The sequence below is a fragment of the Gossypium raimondii genome, chromosome 5 (assembly GCF_025698545.1).
Source record: "Gossypium raimondii isolate GPD5lz chromosome 5, ASM2569854v1, whole genome shotgun sequence".
Classification (NCBI taxonomy): Eukaryota; Viridiplantae; Streptophyta; class Magnoliopsida; order Malvales; family Malvaceae; genus Gossypium; species Gossypium raimondii.
The window spans coordinates 25,178,965-25,201,317 of NC_068569.1; the positions used below are offsets into that span (position 1 = coordinate 25,178,965).

The 22,353-nt window shown below is 33.0% G+C and overlaps 1 protein-coding gene across 1 annotated transcript; it reads left to right on the forward strand.

Annotated features, from left to right (window-relative positions):
- Nucleotides 1–8,713: 8,713 nt before the first annotated feature.
- LOC105770349 (ABC transporter G family member 25) lies at nucleotides 8,714–14,047 on the forward strand. The gene is made up of 3 exons (XM_012591514.2): nucleotides 8,714–9,191; nucleotides 9,340–10,189; nucleotides 12,781–14,047. The coding sequence occupies exons 1-3, from the start codon at nucleotides 9,054–9,056 to the stop codon at nucleotides 13,797–13,799; spliced, it is 2,007 nt and encodes a 668-aa protein (XP_012446968.1). The 5' UTR covers nucleotides 8,714–9,053; the 3' UTR covers nucleotides 13,800–14,047.
- The last annotated feature ends 8,306 nt before the right edge of the window (nucleotides 14,048–22,353 follow it).

Genomic DNA, 22,353 nt, shown 5'->3' on the forward strand with positions numbered 1-22,353 from the left:
GAGGTCTAAAAGCATAAAACTAGTATTAAAAAAGACTTAAACTAAATTATAATTTTATATGAAGGATTAAAATAACAATTTAATTATTTAAACCAATTTAGAGGCAGGGGACAACACCCCTACATCTAATTAAAATTTTGCACATTAGCAAGGACCTTTCATCAAAACTTGTTGTAACACCCCAAACCCGGCCTAGAACGACCAAGTTTTAGAGGTCACATTGGCTACCAAGATGACTCGAAATAAAATGTCATACAAATTTCTCAAAAACATTTCGAAAACCTCTTTTGCTCATATTTCAAGAAGTTGTTAGAACCTTTACTTTAGACTATACAATTAGTAACCTGATTGACACTATTTTTTTTTTTTGATATCGCAGTTTCTGAAGTGAACAACAGACTTAAAGTTAAATGTTAGATCATGGAAACATTAGGCTATTCGAAGTCGAAAACTGTAACACCTCTAACCCAAATTCGTCGCCGGAACAGGGTTACGGAGCATTACTGGAGTTTACAATTTAAATACGATCATTTTTCAACTTTTCAAAATTTTTCTTAGAAGTAGGGGACACATGCCCGTGTCTCTACTCGTGTGAACGGAAATAGGTCATTATTAAACAAAATACCTATACATGCCACTATATTCAAAATCCAATCATTTGAACATACCGATATAAACAATGGATAGTGTGATATATCTCCGACAAGCTTCCAACCCAAATCGAGCTTCGGATAATCTGTAGGGTAAATAAAAACAAATACGTAAGCAATGAATGCTTAGTAAGCTCGTGTAGTCTTTAATCATACTAGTTCATTTAAAATATATAAAATCTATACATATCAAGGATAACCCAATATTGATATCACAATACTCATGAAACTATATTCATCAGAATTCCACAGTATCACTTAAATATATTATTCGAAGCTTAGTAGGATTTTAAATAACTCTAATATTTCATAATTTCTTTTGTCAAATACAATATAATCAATAAACATACTTCCTTCAGATCGATATCAATAATAATCTATAAATCTTTCAATTCAAACACATAAGTCTCTTACCATTTCTTACTGAATCGTAGAACGGCTTACGGATATGAGTACATAGTTCTTTTTGTGCCATAGTACAACTATGGTCTTACACATGCATTGCCATGTCCCTGCAATGATCTTACATTTGGAGTGCCATAACTCAGTTATGGTCTTATCCATCAATTCATCGTTTTCCACAGAACGATTATACTCAATCCCATGTTCAATCTAAACTGAGTATTAAATTCGATAATATATTTCCAATAACTGTTCAATTTGGCTTTTATTAGTTAATATCATATACTATCACATTGAGCCATTATTTATCTCATGAATATTTAGTTCATGTTTTCATTTCACATTTTCATATTCAATTCACCTTTTCAAATTATATTCCACAATCATGTTTCTTTCAATAGCTCAATTGTTTCATTTCGTTCGATTTAGCTTTTTATTTAATTACCCCTATTAACAGACTCGGGCTTTGACGGATATGTGGATTCCAACCAAACACACCAGTACGACACATTGTGCCTAAAATGGTACATAGTACCGATCGAGAATCAAGAATTGTGATAAAGAATAAGATATTCAACACACAAAGTGTTGAATCATAATGATAACGATAACGATTTCGACACACAAAGTGTCGAATCGGTAACAGTAATAGTAGTCGGCACGTAAGTGCCTAATTAGTAATTAGTAACAGTATTCAACACACAAAGTGCTGAATCTGAAACAGTAATGGTAACAGTATTCGACACACAAAGTGCCGAATCGGTAACAGTAATGGTAACAGCATTCAACACACAAAGTGTCGAATCGTAATAAGATAACGATGTCGGCACATAAGTGTCGATCAAGAATCAATAACGGTAGCGATAATGATATTCAACACACAAAGTCTTTGAATCAGAATATAATGGTAACGATGATTCGACACACAAAGTGCCGAATCGATGCTGATAACGATGGTTGGCACATAAGTGCCCGATCGATGTTTCGACAAAAACCCGTACTCTTCCATATCCTATGGCATGCCAATTATATCCGACTAGCCTGACTAGTTAATAGGGTATTTAGTTCATTTTTCAGTACAATTTCCATATTAGTTCAGTATCAATTATAATTCCTTATTTCAATTAGCTTCACAGTATTGCAGTAATTCATTACTTCAGTAAATTCACAGTTCAATGCAGTAGACATAACAATATTCAGTAACTTCACAATTCAACTTAGTACTCAAAACAATATTCAATATTCCATAATCCAGTTCAGTATCGGTCTCAATTTCAATACCCAATCATAAATTTATCACTCTACTAAACACTTACCTTAAAATACTTACCACACATAATTAGTAAATTAAACACATAATAATTATAAAGTTTGAATTCTAGTGATACAAACACATATTTCTTATTCAATTCAATTTTCTAAATTCAGTTCAATACTAACACATATACATATATATTTTCATCACCAAATAACATTCACTTTAATCAAAATTGTATAGAATATAGTTCATATGAACTTACCAGGCTAAATGCGAAAATACCAAAATTCGGGACATTTTGGTAATTTTTATTTTCCTCGAACTTCCACCCAATCTTGATCTAAATTAATATTTCATTCAATTTATTAATTTAAATAATAATAAAATTCATTTCATGCAATTTGGTCACTTTTTGACATTTTACAAAATTACCCTAAAAATTTTACTTTTATTCAATTTAGTCCTTGAACCTAAAACATGTAAATTAGCTATTTTTAAAATAAAATCATATTAGATGAATGTTCACATATATTTTCCTCCTCCTCCACTCCATTCGACACCCTTGATATATACAGAATACCACTATTTACTTGTTTACTCATAACAAGCTTTTCACTTGAGTCATAGTCACTAAATTAATTATATCTTAAGCTACAGAACTCCGAATTGAGATACGTAAATTTTATCTGAAACTAGACTCACATATATTCTTACCATAAAAATTTTAGAATTTTTGGTTTATCAAATAAGTACAATTTATTATTTAAAGTCATCCCTATTCTGCTGTCTGACAGTTTTGACCCTTCTTCACTAAAATTTAGTTATCTCATCATACGGGATTCGGATGATGTTACCGTTTGTTTATATTGAAAATATACTCATTAAGGGTTTTAAGCATATAAATTTTAACCCTAATTATTTTTCTCCAATTTTTGATGATTTTCAAAAGTCAGAACAAGGGAACCCTAATTCATTCTGACATTGTCTCACAAAATTCATTATATCTCATGATTTACAATTCCATTACTTACACAATTTCTTCTATGAGAAAGTATACTTAATAGGATTTAATTCCATATTTATTCATCCTCTAATTCAATTTCTACAATTTTGATAAATTTTCAAAGTCGACTACTAGTGTTGTCTCAAAACTATTTTAGTGTAAAATGTTGATAACTAAATTTATAACACCTTCCTTTCCTTTCTCTTCAATATTTTCCATCACTTTCTCTTATTTTCCTTTACTAACATAACAAGAATATAGAACCTTATATAATGAAACTCTTCATTAACATTAATTTCCTACTTTTTAATAATATCAAACTCAAAAGTATATTGAAATCTTGATGTTCTTACCTTGTGCTATTGATTTCAATATTTAACTTGACTTTCTCTATTCTTCAGCTTCTATTTCTTGAATCTAACTTTATATTCTAGCTCCCCATAATCTCCTTATCAATATTCTCTCTTGGTGGCTATGGAAATTTCTTTGATTTCTAAGTGAAAATGGTGAATTTTTTGTGGGAGGACCAAATTGTAAAGAAAAGAAAGTTTTTTTCTTTCTTTTCTCTTCATACGTTAGATGCATGGGAAGAAGATGATTCTTCATCTTCCTTTTCTTATATATATATACTAAATAAATTAATAATAAAATATTATTTAAAAATCAAATTAAAATATTAATAAACTAATATTTAATTAATTAATTAATCTTAAATATCACCAACATCATCATTGCCTTCTAGATTTTTCTATCCTTCTAATTGACCATTTTGCCCTTCATGATATTTTAAAATTTCATCATTGAGTCATCACTCAATTTGGTAAAATTACGATTTAGTCCCTCATAATTCTCCACTTGTTCAATTTAGTTCTTATTCATCCATTTTCCTTAGTTTCTAGATCATTCCACCCTTAAAATATTTGCACTATTGATCCTTTTACTTTTTCATATTTACACTTCAACCCCTCAAATTTTAAGTATTTATTCTTGGGCAACAAAACTTTTATCACTTTTACGAAATAGTCATTTCTTGCATTAATATGTCATAATATACTTCCCAATGTTGACACAAATTAAAATTTCCCTTTTTTCCACTTTATTTCCTTATTTTACTATATCAAGGATACTATCTTACTTTCTTACTATAGAAATTTTCGGGGTAATACAAAAACCCTATATCGCAGAGCATTTAAAATTTATTTACAATCCAACTGAATCAAATCAAAGTACTTTAGTAAACTTAATTAAATTCAAACCCAAACGTAACACACTGAGATACTCCGATTTGCTGAGTCTGAGACCTAAGCACATGGTTTACCTGAAAGGAGAGAACCAAGAGAGTGAACTACTAAAGCCTAGTGTGATTCCTAAAACAAACGTAATTAAGCAGTGTTAAACGAAAGTTCAAACACTCGAAAATCTTAACAGTTCATTATAACTAAACACATTGTATAATTGAATTGATACACAAATATCATTATATGACGTATAGATAATATACAATCAGATACAGAATAAATGCAATGAATTTCCACCTATCCAACCGCTACACACTATCTCCATCCCTCCAATCACACCAAATAGGGTTCCTTAGACCCTTTCATCCTCTACACACTAGTTTTGGGTTATGGTAGACCCATCCAACCAAAACAAACCGTTATGTGGTCGTTTGCCACTTGAATTATTGCGGTTTTATCACCAAATCAAATGATGCAGTTAAATTGCCAAATCAAACTTCATTCACTTTATACTCAGATCCTAGTCACTAATGCAAATGCAAACAATAGAATTAATACATAGGTTCATAATAAATCACAATCATTTTTCGATAACAGAATTAGTATAGATATTCAAAATCAGACATAAATATTTCGAATCACAAAGTCAATACAGATATATATAGAATCGAACATACTCGTATGCGGATACAGAATAACAGAATGACATTGTACACAATTTCCATTTAACATATCCATGCATTTACATATTCCAAATTCAGAATCTCACAGTAAACAGATTAAATATTATAAATATGTATTCTTATTCACATTTGAGGGGTGACACGCCCCCTGAACAAACCTTCCTCTAATATAATTAGTGTCCTAACCACTTTTACAGAGGCTTAAACAGGTTAGGAATCACTCGGGGACCAAAAAGAAATAATTTGTAAAAAGGTGCAAAAACTACAAAAATAGGGCCACACGGTTGTGTGGAGGGGTCCAGACTGTGTGATAGGGCACATGGCCATGTGATTGAGGGACACGCCTATGTGAACAGGTCGTGTAGCTCACAATCAAATTTAAGTGCATAGGTGACATGCCCGTGTGGAGGACATATATAGTTGTGTGAGCAGGCCGTGTAATTCACTGTCAATTTTCCTAACAGAGGTCAGACGGTTGTGTGGCTAGCCCGTATGACCCACCTTAGACCGTGTGATTGAAATTTACCAAACTTTTTAAACGACACACGGTCGTGTGGACCACTTGTGTGCAGCACACGCCCGTGTAGTAAAAAAAAACCACCCCAAAACTGCTACAAACCCAAAAATTCAACCACAATTTACCCCCAACCCAAATAGTTTAATTATACACACTTAAAAGACGATCCTGATGCACAAATAATTAACCGACGTCCCTTGACAAACCAATCTGGTACTCAATCACACGAATATACAAAGATTACAAAAATTTCCCGATTGTAACAAGATAAAACAATTTGAAGACAATTGACTAAAACACAAACAAATTGTACTTACCTGTTTCCCTCCTATATTCCTGATTTAACGAACAACAAGCGAACAACGAAAACTTGTAGAACATAAATGGGCAATCGATTTGGAACAAACAAAAGAAAAAACTAAAGAACAAGGAGGAAGAAAAATAAAAAAATGAAGTGAAAGAGAGTGATGGAACGTGAGGGAAGTTAATTTTAGAAACTTTTAATAAAATAAGAATGAGAATAAGAATAAAATAAAAGATAAAATTTAAGGAAACCTCAATATCAAAAATAATTTCACTTACACATAATAAGATTCAAACTTAAGACCACGTAGTAACCAAATGCTTAACCATTAAACCATTAAGCTCATTCTTGTCCCTAAATTGCAAAGAAAATCATAAAAGTCTATTTAAAATTACTGACTCATCCTACAAACATTATTCCTTCTAACCCCAATTTCAGGTGTTACATTTGCATTTCAATGAAGATCTCTAATCAAATTTGTAACTCAATGAAGACATTTGATAAAAAAATAACTATTGATGAAGACGAATTATTAAGTTTGGCTATCGACGATGGTTACTTTATAACCTCAAATTGGGGCCTTACCCAAGTCAACCACCTTAACTAGAGGGAAAAAAAAAAGCTCCATTTATTTATAGTGAAGTAGCTACTTTACCAAAATGAATTGCTTGTGCAAACACTACATGATCACCACGCTTAAGTTGCATCATTTTGCAACACATGTTTCTTGCATGCTCAACAAGTGGACAACACTCTAAATGTAACAATACAATTTTCGGTAGTGTTAGAAAAGGTGATTTTGAAATCTCATTTCCGTAAATCAAGTTTGTAAATATTCATAATATTTACGAAGTTGGTATAATAGAATATTCAAGTTTTGTCCATCAATTTTTCCTATTAATTGCTTAATTAAGGTACAGGGACTAAATTGGAAAAGTTTTATTACTATGAGTTTTTAATTGGCTAAAGACTTAATGACTTAAATTGTAATTAACCAAAGGTTCAAAATGACAATTAAACCATTTTACATTATATGTTAGTGGACTTTGGTGGCTTAAACATTAAACATTTGGTTAGGAAGCTAATTAGTGATTAATTGAAAATTAATTAAAATATAATTATATTATAAAAAGCCAAATTCGGTGGAAAGAAAGAGAGAACTCTTTTCTTCTCCAACCTTTAAATCGTCCACCATAAAATAAATATGAAGTTTTAAGGGTTTCAACTTTCGACAACTATTTGGTAAGCTTAATTAAGTTTTTTTTCTTGTATTTTTTTAATGTTTTTGAGGTCATGGGAGCTTGACTTAGCTAGCCCATGTACCAATTTGTAAAACTGTTAAAGTTTTTGAATGTTGTCATTGTTGATTTCTTGAAGAAATTGGTGTCAATTTGATAGATTTTAAGCTTAGATGTGAAAAAGGACTAAATTGTAATGTTTAAATTGTTATTTTTGTACATAAGGACTAAAGTGAATTAATTTTGAAATTGATGTGAAATTTCAGTAATTATAGACAATATAGAGACTATAATGAATGTAATTGAGGTTAGTTTTCAATCTGAAGCTCAAAATTGAAAGTTACGACTATTTCGGTTTTAGAGACTAAATTGAATAAAATGTAAAACTTTAGGAGTATTGAAAATGAAGTTTCATAGGTTCATCCATACCATGATACAATGTATAAATGTTTGAAGTTGATGAATTGAATGAAATAATTGAATAGATCAAGAATTGGATCGAGACGAGAAATAATCGGGAAAAACCAAAATAATGATAAATCGGTCATTGAAAATTTAACTTATTTGCTGTTTTAAGCAGGTAAGTTCATATGATATTTATTTATATAGATTGTTGTGCATTTAGTTTATAATTATATGTGATTGGTTGTGAGTTGGTTGAAAAGGAACCTAAGTCTATTTATAAGATATTATGCATTTACATAACTTTGAGAAGTAATAAGGATTCTCTTTGGTTTATTTCAAAAATTGTAAATTCGTATTTTGTGGCATTTGGAATTCTTAATACCAATTGTCTAGATTTTAGTAACAAGTTGATCAAGGGTTTAGTAGAGAAAATTTCCCAAATCTTACCTACCTAAATACAAACACTCGAATCCATATAACCCCTCACTAATAAAATATTTCCAGATACCTAAAACTCAGCTAAACTCATAAATTACTCTCAACATATTTATGTGAACCGTCACAATCTTGATCATCAAAGCTTATAACAACAAACATATGTATCATTAAAATTGCATTGTACTATATCCCATTATAATATGGACTTCTATTGAAAATACTAAATCCGACTCAAAGAAACTTGATTTGAAGGATTAACATTAGGTATAACATCAAGTGTGCCAAAACCTATTAGCTTGATTTTGCTGTGCTTGTGCTCTTTGCTCTTTAATGAAATAAAATACATCATAATTAGACTTGTTTAGAGAAGAACAATTTATCCTATACGATAAAGAAATTAAAAATTTATTTAATTGTAGAAAAATATAAATTAATGGAACCTGGACTGAGAAAAAAGAAAGAGGAATGAGCTGCGGCCGAACCTACCATCAACACTTGGAAATAATAATTGCTTCCACTAACTTAGGTTCATTAAATGAACTTTTTTCAGTTTTGACAAAACATGCAGCAATTCCTCCCCTGTGCCTAGTTTACTTACGAAAGAGAGAGAAGGGAACGCCGTTTAATAGCGCACTTCCCATGAACCAACCATGCCAAGCTGCCATCTGTGTTGTTCTTCTTCCACGTAGCACTTATTTTTTTGGCTTTGGACAATTTCCATTGCGTGGCACCCACTCCCCTTATCTTTTTTAATCTTTTTTACCTACATAAATACCCCCCTCCCCCATTTTCCTTCCTCTCTCAAATTCTTCACTCATTTCTCTCCTTAACTCCTTTTGTTGTGCCTCTTCTCTCTCTTGCTCACTAGTTTTTCTTTTCCTTTCCCGAGAAAAAGTTAAAAGGAAAGCAGGAAAATAATGCCGGGTTTTGGTGGTTTGGAGACTCCTAGTCCTACTCCCACTTTGGATGGTCCATGTCATTCAAAAGATACTTCTCGAGATTTGCGTGATCACCTCCCTTCATTAATGGCTTCTTGTTATCCTATCACTCTCAAGGTAAATAAAAAGAAATCTCGAGTGAGTTCAGTGTGTTGAACTACCCGAGTCAACCAATCATTGACTCGTTTTCGTTTCTTACCATTCATTTTGACCTTCTTATTTGACCTTTTCTAATAATATTCTTATCTATGTTTTCTTCATGCAGTTCATCGACGTGAGCTATAAGGTGAAGGTACAGGGAACCAACACCCAAGGTCGCAGTATTAAACGCATGCTTAGCCATGGATCAGCACCCTCTGATCAAGGAACAATGAGTAGGGCCCAAAAGAGGACAATATTGAACGATATCACCGGCATGGTTTCACCAGGAGAAATGTTGGCTATCCTTGGTCCTTCAGGCAGCGGCAAATCTACTCTCCTCAATGCCCTAGCTGGTCGGCTACAACACGGCCATGGTCATTTCACCGGAACCTTGCTTGCCAACAACAAAAAACCCACTAAACAAATGGCAAAACGCACTGGATTCGTCACCCAAGACGACGTGCTTTACCCTCACTTAACAGTTCGTGAAACCTTGGTGTTTTGCTCCCTTTTAAGGTTACCAAACACCCTGTCGACCAAGGAGAAGATTTCAGTGGCTGAGACGGTTTTATCCGAGTTGGGGCTATCGAAATGTGAAAACACAATCATTGGGAACAGTTTTATACGTGGGATTTCGGGTGGAGAGCGGAAAAGAGTAAGTATAGCTCATGAAATGCTTATAAACCCTAGTCTGCTGCTTCTTGATGAACCGACGTCGGGTTTGGACTCCACAGCGGCACACCGGTTGGTTTCGATTTTGGGTTCGTTGGCTCAAAAGGGGAAGACAATAGTCACATCCATGCACCAACCATCTAGCCGAGTTTATCAGATGTTTGACTCAGTGTTGGTTTTGAGTGAAGGAAGGAGCTTGTATTTCGGCAAGGGAAGTGAAGCTATGAGTTATTTCGAGTCCATTGGATTCTCACCGTCTTTCCCTATGAACCCTGCCGATTTCCTCCTTGATCTCGCTAACGGTACGTCAGCTTCAACTTCTTTTTTCTGTTGTTTGCTTTCTTTTCATTAGTTATAGCTGAGTTAACTCGAATATTTACGAACGAGCTCAATTCCCTTCTACTTCCGTTTTCTTGCTGCTGTTTACTTGCTGTAGAGTTAAATTCTTTTCTTCAATTTTCACTAAGTATAGAAAGAGGGAAAAACCCATAGGGGGGGAACACAACACTTTCCATCATTAAGACTAAGATCATATCTCATATAAATTCCCCTTGCGAGAAAGATTTCAAAAATTAAAATATGGGTAAATGAGTGGTGGGTCAGTGTATTAAATAAAGGTTGTGAAACTGTATAATAAGGTGGATAGAAATGGATAGTGCGATATTCTTTTTCCTGTCTTTTCTAATGGCCCCTCCCTCCGTCCAAAGAAATCTACCTTTTTTATTGATGAAGATTTTTCATAGCCGACGCACCGTGATTGTTAGCTTTAAAGCTTAGCTCATTCGATGATTATACACCACGAATTTGATCATTTATTCATCAGCTAATCTTTAGGGTGGCCATTGTCTGCCTTCATTGAATGAGTGATCTTGCCACTTATATGTCTCTCACAAGAAGGCACGCTACTATTGGATTTGACAAAATTTTACAACATAATAAAATCTGGGTTATTTTTTTTCTACCACACAGCAGTGAGTGCAAGAATGGTTTAATTGTCTACATTCCGTTTTGGAATTAATTCAGTGGGGTTCCTCCATTGGGAGTAGGTGGCATGGTGTCACTACAATATAAGTGATTTATGACTTGGATTTAATGATCTCCTTCTCTATTTCTAAGGTCCCAACTTCAAAGGAAATTAATCTTAGATCAATGTAGTAATATTTGTTTCTTCAATATTTTTAAATCATAGGTCAAAATCTAATGCCATTTTTATTGTTTAAAAATGGTTTAGACCTTAATACCTACACATGGATAGCTCTCCATAATATATTATTATTCACTGTAGCATGTATTATATATATGAGAAATGTTATTAGTATTTAATTGCACGAGCTGAAAAGATATTTAAGGCAAAAAGTACAATTGATGAATTACTTTTTTATTTTATATAATTTGATAAAAGTAATGATTCATCATCTTGTTTACTAATAACTTACAGATTTATATATTATGAAAATCTCAAATAAAATGATGGTGAGCGTCACTGATCCATATAGTCTACAAAAGTTATGTTATGTAGCCAATTGTGGATGAAGTGGTGTTGGACATGTTTCCATCTTTGGTGCAGCAAATAGTAATTGAGTTTATGGTATGAACTCTTGGACAATATGATCTTAAGGAAAAGATTTTAGTATGCATTTTTTATAAAGGGAAAAAGAAAAGGTTATATGACCAATGACGCCATTGATAGCGTTAGAAAACATCTTATTTTGTATGTAAAGCTAAAGGTGCTTTCTAGCCAATAATTCTTACTATAGCTTATCAAATAATTGCTGTATTTGGTCCCATAGGCTGTCCCTATTCCACCTTTACACTTGTCGAAACTTGACCTTCATTCTTAGTATAAAGATTGAAACATAATTTCTACCTTTTTTTTCCCTTCTTTTAAGACCCCAACTATTCTCCAACTAAGGTGTTGGGATATGTTTGAAGACCAACACGTATGTCGTTTTCTTTGCATCTTCCTAACACCCAATGTCATAAAAGTGGAGATTAAATTTGTCAATATATATATACATACATATATATAAGCAAGTGGTGGCCCAACCATAGTGGCAGGGGCAGCACCAAACCCGAGTGGAGACCCACCTTACCCACCAACACTGGTCAGCTTTTAATCTTCATTTTTAGCTTTTCTGAGCCTTACTCAATAACTTTGCTGCCATATATGCTATTATCCATTAAATTATTTCATACTGGGTGCTACTTTTCCTACTATTTCTTTTACTAATATTTAGTATAAATTGTCAAACAATAAATTTTAATTTCAATGGTGCTGTCCTTGTTTTGCTGAACTTTACTGTTGATGATATTTCTTTAAACAAGATTTTCTTTCTAAAACTTTTTTGCTGTAAAGGAAATCTAACCCCCCACTCGACCAACTTTATCGAAATTCTTAATTGTACAATGTTTTGATACGTGTATAATTGGAACAATATTCTAAATGCTTTGATTCAACTCATGTTCATCCATATTCATACACGTTACATTAAGTATATGCTTAGAGTCCCTGTTCTTCACACTACTGACTGATTTTATTTAATATTCTAAAGTTTTGGACAGATATTTGTCATCCACACTTGGGGCTAGGCTGCTTTATAATTTAAAATAATACATGAAGCTTTATTTTAATCACTTTTAAGAATATATGCAAATTTTAGAGAATCATATTCATTACAACACTCTTGTTTCTAATGCCAGATTGTTTATTTTTAGTTAAATAGTGGTGTTGGATATAAGTATAATTTTTTTAAAAGGTCTGTAATAAACAGAGGATCATACCCCCAACTCATGTTTGAATATGAATACTCAAGAAAAATAAATAATAAAGAAGATCATGACTGAAATGAATTATTTGTCGATTAGATCCTAAATTTCCTTGTATATGTTTCAGGTGTGTGTAAAGTTGATGGAGTAAGCGAAAGAGAGAGGCCAAATGTAAAGCAAACCCTCATTGCTTCTTACAACACCCTGTTGGCTCCAAAAGTTAGAGCTGCTTGCATGGAGATCACCCCTGTTTCGGCAAAAGACTCGTATTTCATCAGCACCCCTTGTTCCGAACAAGGCAGGAACAGCAACAGAGTCAATCTCTCAACATGGTTCTATCAATTCAGCATTCTGCTTCGAAGAAGCCTTAAAGAAAGAAAGCAAGAATCATTCAACACCCTCCGAGTCTTCCAAGTAATTAGCGCCGCAATACTGGCCGGTTTAATGTGGTGGCATTCAGATTATAGAGACATCCAAGACCGTCTCGGTCTCCTCTTCTTTATTTCCATCTTTTGGGGTGTCTTGCCATCGTTTAATGCGGTATTCGCGTTTCCTCAAGAACGTGCTATCTTCATGAAAGAGCGTGCTTCGGGTATGTACACTCTGTCTTCCTATTTCATGGCACGGATAATCGGAGACCTCCCCATGGAGCTCATTCTCCCCACAGTTTTCCTTGTTGTGACATATTGGATGGCTGGATTGAAACCCGATCTGGTGGCATTCCTATTGACATTGTTGGTTCTTCTCGGCTACGTGCTCGTCTCGCAAGGGCTTGGCCTCGCATTAGGCGCATTGATCATGGATGCCAAACAGGCTTCTACAATTGTTACAGTCACAATGCTAGCATTTGTTCTAACAGGAGGGTACTACGTGCATAAGGTCCCATCATGCATGGCATGGATCAAGTATGCTTCTACAACATATTATAGCTACAAGCTGTTCCTCAATGTCCAATACGGCGATGGCAAGAAAGTGTCACCGTTGTTGGGTTGCTCGCACCGTGGAAGTAGTACGGTTAGCTGCAAGTTCATCGATCAAGACATTGCGGGGCAAATTAGGCCTGAACTGAGCGTCGGAATTTTGATTCTAATGTTCATAGGATATAGGTTGATGGCTTACCTTGCATTGCGGCGCATCAAAGGCTGAGCCTTGGAGTTATAGGTTACAGATTCTTGTTATTTGTATAAGGCCCTTATAATTGTAAATGTTTTTCAAAATGGCCTGAAAAAGAAAGATTTGTTTCAGGTTGGTCTAAAAATTTATGTTGAGTGGTGAATTTGTATCACGCTAACTGCACCTGAAGAATCATAAGAAACTACGAAGAAATAGTTGTCATTAGTGAATTTGTAGTTTTTTGTTGAAGTACAAAAATTTGGTCATTTTTATTGCGAAAAGTTGTAGAGTTTTACTTATGTAACTTTGATACATCTGTCAGGTTTTGTTTTGTTTTTCTTATATCGTGACTCATGATGCATTATAAATGGGCAAAATGGAAAAAAAAAAATTCAAAAGAGAAAAAGAGTCATGCCCTTAATCCCTAAAGCCCAAAATCCACCATTTGGTTAAGTTTTTTTGGTGAAACCCATTTGATATATAGGGTTGCAGATTTCATATTTTTTAATTTTCTTTTTGGTGAAAAATAACATTACTAACTAATTACATATGGATATTCTGAAAAGAAAAAAAAAATACCCTTTTGACTTATCAGTTTTAAGATCTAAAATCACCTTAGGAGGAAGATAGAAAATCTGTAAATCTTCTTTTTTAGCCAAAGCTAGTTTAGTTAAGCAGTTTGTAACTTAATTTTGTTATTTAGTTATGTAATGCAAGATTCACTGTTCTTCTTGTAACAAAATATTCTGAATTAATTTAATCAAAGCCGAATTCGAAGTGGTGGAGGTGCTTCCTTGGATTGCTCTAACCACCTCCAAGTTGTTAGATTGGATTATAATCTTATTATGACCCTTGCGTTGACTTAGCTTAAGCCTCTCCAAAATGTCCCAAAGTTCGGCATAAAAAATTGAGCACTTTCCAAGATATCGGTTGTATCCAGCGATCCAACCTCCATTTTTATCACAAAGTATTCCTTCAAGCTGTATTTTCGGATTCCAATTGTACTGCACCGTTAGTGTTGAGAAAAAGTCACTTTCTAGTTAACTGTTCTTTATATTTAATATTTAAAATTAGTTAGTTGGAAACATCTTCGATTACAATCTGTACGTCAACTTCATACACAACATTTTCTCATTTCTTTTGGACAACAATCCCTACTCTTTTACTAAAGAAAAATTTTATCCCGTAAGACCAGCAAGTAACTTACCATAAGAATTTCTGCATATCACCCCAATACCTCCTATCTTCGATTTCTCCTAATTTTAATCCAACCCTCATATAAATTCAAACCATGTGACACTATCCCACCCTAATATTATAACATCCTTATCTAACACGGGATAGAAATAAACATTTCCCATAAATTTAATTTTTGTACTATTTAATTAAAAAAATATGACAAACTAAACTTCCACCCCAACAAAAGTGGGGTTAATCATGATTTTTCATAGACGTTTTTATCTAATTTTTAAATAAGAAGATAAATATGTTTTATTGTGTTTGAACTAACGTCTTCATACACGGACAATAATATTAGTACTAATCAAATTAAGATTTAATCAAATAAGGATCCAAAATCCTTGGTGCATAAATTACTTATGCATGTATATATATCATGTAGAATTTGATTCTTACAATAAAATACATTTGAAGAAGTCAAATAATTATTTGGCGAGAATGAAATAAACAAAGATTTATTTGGTTAAATGCAAAAGATGAGTAATAATATATTATTTGATTGAGTAAAATATAGCAATAAACAAATTAATTAATTAACGCTATCGCAAAATTCAAATTTAATTACAAGTATCTTATGGGGTTAATCTATATTAATATATAAAGGAAGGCCGACCTTTCTTGCTTCACATCATAATTTTATGGGGTGAAATCTTTTGTTTTTTAGATTATAGAAGGATAATTTTGGGTTTATATTTTATTTAAATTTGAGATTTAATCTTTATATTTCAATTTTGAAATAATTTAATACCTCAATTTTTATAATGTTATTAGTTAATTTAAATATTTTATTTCAATTAAAATGTTGATGTGAATGTGAATTTTTAAAATTGTTAATATTATTAAAATTCTCTATTAAATTCAAGTCTATTTTGTTACATGCGTATAAAGTGATTATTTTTTAATTTTAAATTATCACACGAAAATTTAAAAAATGAATTTTAGCAGTGTTAATAAATAGACTTATATTTTCAAATTCAAAAAATAAAAGATTAAATTCCTAATAATAAAAGGGTAAACTACACCCATGGTCACTTTTGTTTACCTTAGGTTACGTTTTAGTCACTTATGTTTGAAATGTTACGTTTTAGTCATTTACGTTATCATGTTGTAACATTTTAGTCACTGAGCCATTAATCGTTGTTAATGGTGACGTGGCACGTTAAATCATCATTTCAAACAAAATTTTAGGTTAAATTATACAATTGATCCCCATATTTTTTTCATTTTAATTAATTTATTTTTTTTATTTTATGTTCTTTAAACTTTCCTCTTTTTTTCCATTCTCTTTTGTTTCTCCCTCTGTTTTCATATCTTTCCCATTTCTTTTTACATATTAGGAAGTCGAATTGGCAGTGAAAAAAGAAGTAGGAAATCGACTATCATCATTTGCCTATAACCAAAACCCATAAACCCATACCATGCTTCTTTCTTCACTACCAATTCGACTTCTTGGTATGTTAAAATAAATAAAGAAGGTAGGAAAACAGAGGGAGAAGCAGAAGAGAATGGAAAATAAAGAAAACAAATAATGAAAGTTAAAATTTAACCTAAAATAAAGAAAACAAATAACGAAAAATTATGGGGACCAATTGTATAATTTAACCTAAAATTTTTGTTTGAAATGATAATTTAACGTGCCACGTCAGCTTACCATTACACCATTAACGACAATTAACGGCTCAGTGACTAAAATGTTACAACACAATGACGTAAGTGACTAAAACGTAACATTTCAAACATAAGTGACTGAAATGTAACCTAAGGTAAACAAAAGTGACCATGGGTGTAGTTTACCCATAATAAAAATATGAAAATTAAATTCTAAATATATAAATTATACAATAATTTAATATTACAATTTTTAAATTTTTACTCTATAATTAAAAAAATATTTAACTCGACGTAAAGCGTGGTGAGAACTGAGAATCATACTAATACCCATATATAAAAGGAAGCCGTTTCTTTTCCGACACATGTCTAGCCATTCATGCCTTTTTTCCTTTTCCTTTTACATTATGTTATGAATGGTTAAATTACAATTCTGGGTCCTCTATTTTTAGGTTATATTTCTTTTCCTTTTGTATTTTAGTAAAATAGTTAAATTTTAGTTTTGGCCCCTCTAATATGTCTAAAATTAATATTTAATCTCTATACTTTAATTTTAATATAAATTGGCTCCTGTATTTTTATAATGTTATTAATTAGTTGAAATAGTTAATATCGTTAACTTTTCGATTAAAATGTTATGTTGTTATAAAGTCTTACATATTGATACGTGATTTCCTATTTCCTTTAGGTTTGCATTGGTCTTACCTTTTTTTCTTTTTTTGTTGTTGCAATTTTAGAAAAATGATTCAATTTTAATTTTGATCCTCTATGAAATTTAACTATTACACTTTAATTTCTAATGTAATTTGGCCATTGTATTTTGTAATGTTACTAATTACTCCAAATAGTTAATGTCACTAATTTCTGATTAAAATATGAATTTTTCTAAGTAGGATTAGAGTATAGTTTAACTTTTAAATTTAATCAACCCAACCTAATGCGTAATAGTTTATAGTTAAAAACTTTTTCTATTGTAGTATAATGTAGATGTGATAGTAATAATGTAACACTGACCTAATATCAATTAGTATATAAAGCACGTTTTAAGATGGTAATAATTTGGTAACCAACCTAGGAAAAGAAGGGAAATAAATATCATTTACCAATAACTATTGATGAACAACCTACCAAACAATTAACCGCCAAAAGGTTGCAAACCCTTATTTGTAGCTAATTAATTCAAGGGTTTAACTGTTCCAATAAAAATATTGGGGTAACGACAGTATAAACTAATGCCATTAATTATTAAATAAGGGATCTTGGTTTGGAAACAACAAAACGTAGCCGACTGCCCATTTCTAATTTATTATTAACTTGTCCACCTGGGTTTCAAATCTTCATTCACTAGTCTCTTGAACACTCCAACAAGCAACCACTAATCACATATTTAATAAACTTTATTATTTTTTACTGCATTATTCTACAATCTATATTGTAATTTCTTTCCTTTTTTTTGTTTTTTTTTTAAATTGTGGGTAAACTACTCTGTTAGTCATTTTAAATAATGATTGTTCTTATTTTGGTCACAAAAGAAGAAGAAGAAATTGATCTAATTGGTCACTCAACCGTTAAATGGTAATGGAAAATTGACGGTACATGTAACACCCCATTACCTAACTCGATCACTGGGTCCAAGCTACATTATATCACATTCGTTGTCAGAATAACTACAATCAAAACATTCAATTTAACATCATTATACATTTAAATACAAACTTACTAAAGCTCTTCTGCAAACCTGGGGGTCAATATGGATCAAATTGTAAATATTACAAAGTTTCGAGTTGCAATGTGAACCCTGAGTTGTTTCTCATCGTGACGTTAGGGGTTCGTCATCGCAACGTGATAAATTGTTGTTTCAAAAATCAACATGCTACATATCCAAATCAAACGAAATAATCAATTGGCTAATTAACGTTTTGGTTTGATTATTTTTTCTGAATAGTCAACTGATTCTTGTTTTTAGGTTCCAAAATCTTTTCTATTGCCTCTACGCTGAATCTCTATCAGGTGTGTAACAAAAATTGAGAATTTTGTGAACAACAAAAGTTAAAATTCATGTTTGTTGATGCCACACAACCATGTGCTAGGTCGTGCTAGAGACCGTTTTGGAATTAGAGTCACATGGGCAAGAGTCATAAGCATGTGTCCAGGCCGTGTGAGAGACTTTTTGGGTTTTGAGTCACATGGACGTGTGCTAGACCGTGTAACTCTCTATTTTGAGTTATACGACCGTGTGTTAGACCGTGTGCAACACTAATATCGGCCACACGAGCTAGACATCCAGGCCGTGTGAATCCACACGGGCTTGTGGGCCAAAAATAAAAAATTTTCCCTAGGTTTGTAAACATCATTCTAATCGAATGTAGGCTAACCGTAGGGTTCATGTGATCTGAATTAGGCTACATAATTTGATATATGATGATCTGATAATGAATAACCTCATAACTATACTTATATTCGATGTGATATATGTTAATTGAGTATGATCTACATTATCGAAATATGATCTTGTAACTCCCCAAAACCCAGCCTAGAAGTTTAGACCGAATTCCGGAGGTCACATTGACCACCGAAGTGATTGTAGGAAAATTTTAGTTTGACAAGCTAAAAAATAAAACAATATTTAAGTTACATAAAACTTTCAGTTATAAAATCCTGATATTTCAAAAAAGAAAAAAAAAACAGTCTCAATGTCGCTTACATGCATAAAATACAGAATTTTGTACCACAGTTTTCAAAACAGTATTTACAATTCAAAACTGTTTAATTATAAACTCGAAAATTATAAAAAATACTATTAAAGCCTGTTTTTAACTGTGACTTTCTGAGACCTTCGCATACCGAGTCCAGCTACAGAAAATGGAAGTGTACTTGAAATGGGAAACACTAAGAGGGTGAGCTACATGAGCTCAGTGTGAGTTCGAAACGTGACTAACATCAGAGTTATATAACAGAAATCCATATAGCAGTTCAAGAGCGAAACGCACTTACAGAGAAATACAGAACCAGAAGGTAAACACAGTATCAACCTCTCAATCGTATGTAACAATCAAGCACACCATATCATACAACCAGAACACTCAATTGGTAATCTCATAAACGGGTCGATACCAAAACACTTCTCATCACAAACAAATCAAACGTATCAGTACCGAAACACAACAGCCTATAAACAATTAATCCCACAATCAGACAGAATGCGGAAAAAAAATGCAACAATGTGAACCCACCCATCCAGCCAGACACCACTCCGTCCCCCAATCACACCCCAAAAGAGCTAATTAAGCTCATCCAACCAAACACACCACATAGGGCTTCGAACGACCCATCCATCCCTACACACCACGTATGTGGACTAGGCTACTCAGATAATAATACGCAGCAAAGCTAATGTATATGCAGTACAGTGCATTATGGTAAACCATTGTACAGATATGTTGCAGTTAAACTGCCAGATCAGATCAGAATCAGTCTTCTTTCTCTTCACAACCAAACCCTAAATGTTTTATACAAATGTATATATGCAGACAGACGTATAGAATCAGTATACAAGATTTCCAGACAGTCATTCAGACACAGAAACTCACATCTAGTCAATCAGTTACAGAATTCCTGTGTAGTCATAGAATGCGCACTACACACAAACACTCACACACCAATCACTTAGAATAAGAAATTCGTACATTCATTTACCCGGATTCAGTATCAATTGCAAAGTAACCTCAAGCAACAATAAAACAATATGCTTAAATAAAGGTATATCTATACAAAACACACCACTTTAGGCCGAATCAAAGTTTTGATCACCCTTGTTAAGACCTCGCTAAGAGTCGGAACACATAGAATCGCAATCAAGCTTTAATTTGACACAAAACAAAATTTGGCGAGATAGGGCCAAACGGCCATGTGTTCTAGCCATGTGGAAATGCCTAGTCCGTGTGGGGGTCAACACACCCATGTGGAGGGGCACACGCCCGTGTGGAAGGAGGCACATGCCCGTGTGACCTAGGGACATGGTCATGTGATCCGGTTGTGTAACTCTCTGTCCGTTTGTGCTAAAATAGGATACAGGGAAGACATGGCCATGTGAGGTTCTCACACGCCCGTGTGCCCACCAGACATGGTCGTGTGTTCAAAACAAAAGCCCATGTGGGATCCCTAAATCTCCAAATTGGCCATTCGATCGTGTGGCACCAAATTTTACTTAAAATCCTAATTTGCAATTGTATACGGCCGTGTGAATCATCCAAGTGGGGGCACACGCCCTTGTAGCCACTCGTGTGGTCACGAAACTACATCGAAATTGGCTGCAAACCGCACTTTTCTTCTCAAAATCACATTCCCAGCATCTCTAGTCCTAAAACCCACCTCAAAATTTCTTAACAATCCCTCAACTATCAACAAAAAAATTCCTATCCGCTTTAGTCCAAAAACATACAAGAAAATAAACCAAACTCCAACATCAAAACTTAACGATTCAGAAAACACCAATAACTGCCGTATTTTACATATCCAATTCATAATTTCATTAATGAAAAAGAAAAGTTTGAATCCCACACCTGACTCGTGACCAAAACTTCCAGACGCTGACTTGACGACAGAGAACCGAAGCTTTCCAAAACAAAACCATTCTTCTTTTGTTTTTGTCCAAAGGTACAAGAAACCAAGAAGAAAAAAAAGAGAAAGTAAACCATGGTGAGGGAGAAGAGAGAACGTGCAAACAACAAAAAAAAAAAGAAGAAAAAAATAAAATAAGATTAAAAATAAAAATAAAAATCCAAACTAAATAAATATTTAATAAATATTAAAATTTTTCAACAAAACAAAACTTAAATCAAAGTAATTCCCTCAAAACACACCTGAGGCTTGAACCTAGAACCCCAAACTAAACTAACATATAACCAACCGCCAGACCAGTAAGCCCATTCTGACACTAAAACGCGAAAACAGACTCACATGTCTAATCTAGCCTCTGACCTTACCTATAAATATCAAAACTTCTAACCCCAAAAACCAGGGTGTTACAGATCTGAATCAAGATAATTGTATATACATCTTTTCTATTTGTTAATTCTGTATCTGCATTGGGTTGGGATCTGTGCAAAGGAGGAAGTGTGGGCAGTTTAAAAAGTTACCGTTTCTGGTGGTTAAGCCACGTATATATATATATATGATTCTGGCGATCTATAACATTCTGATCTGGGAACTAGACTGCAAATATTCTGAAACGTGACATATTGTCACTATTTTGTAGGGACGGATGGGTACTTGATACCTTATATGATGTTTAGGTATGGATGGAGATGGTGAGTAGCGGATGGGGAGTAAGATTCTGCATCTGTATATGATATGTTCTATATTTGTATTCGATATGTTTTGTATCCGATTTTGATTCTAATATCTAACCGAATAAAGATCTGGAAGTATGATTGAGATTGTTTTTACTAATTTGGTTACATAAGTTACACATTGAGTCGTTAGCTCATTTAGACTGTTGTTTGAATTTCATGTAACCTTTAGACTTAAGCGGGTCGCCGTATCGGGAGCTCGGTCATTTCGCTTAATCATTTTATCATGTTATTTGGAATTACACTGTTACTAATTTCTAGGATTGCTATTTTTTTTAAAGACTGGATTTTATGGTTTGCTTATTATCGTTTAAATGTTATTGGATCGTTTGAATTCTTGATTCTTAAAAGTTGGATTTTTCAGAAGTAGTTTAATGCAATTCTCCAGA

Bases quoted from the DNA above. Each gene is read 5' to 3' on its own strand.
- LOC105770349 (XM_012591514.2), top strand. From the start codon at position 9,054: ATGCCGGGTTTTGGTGGTTTGGAGACTCCTAGTCCTACTCCCACTTTG. The intron at 9,192-9,339 runs GTAAATAAAAAG...TTCTTCATGCAG, and splicing joins GTTATCCTATCACTCTCAAG to TTCATCGACGTGAGCTATAA. The intron at 10,190-12,780 runs GTACGTCAGCTT...TATATGTTTCAG, and splicing joins CCTCCTTGATCTCGCTAACG to GTGTGTGTAAAGTTGATGGA.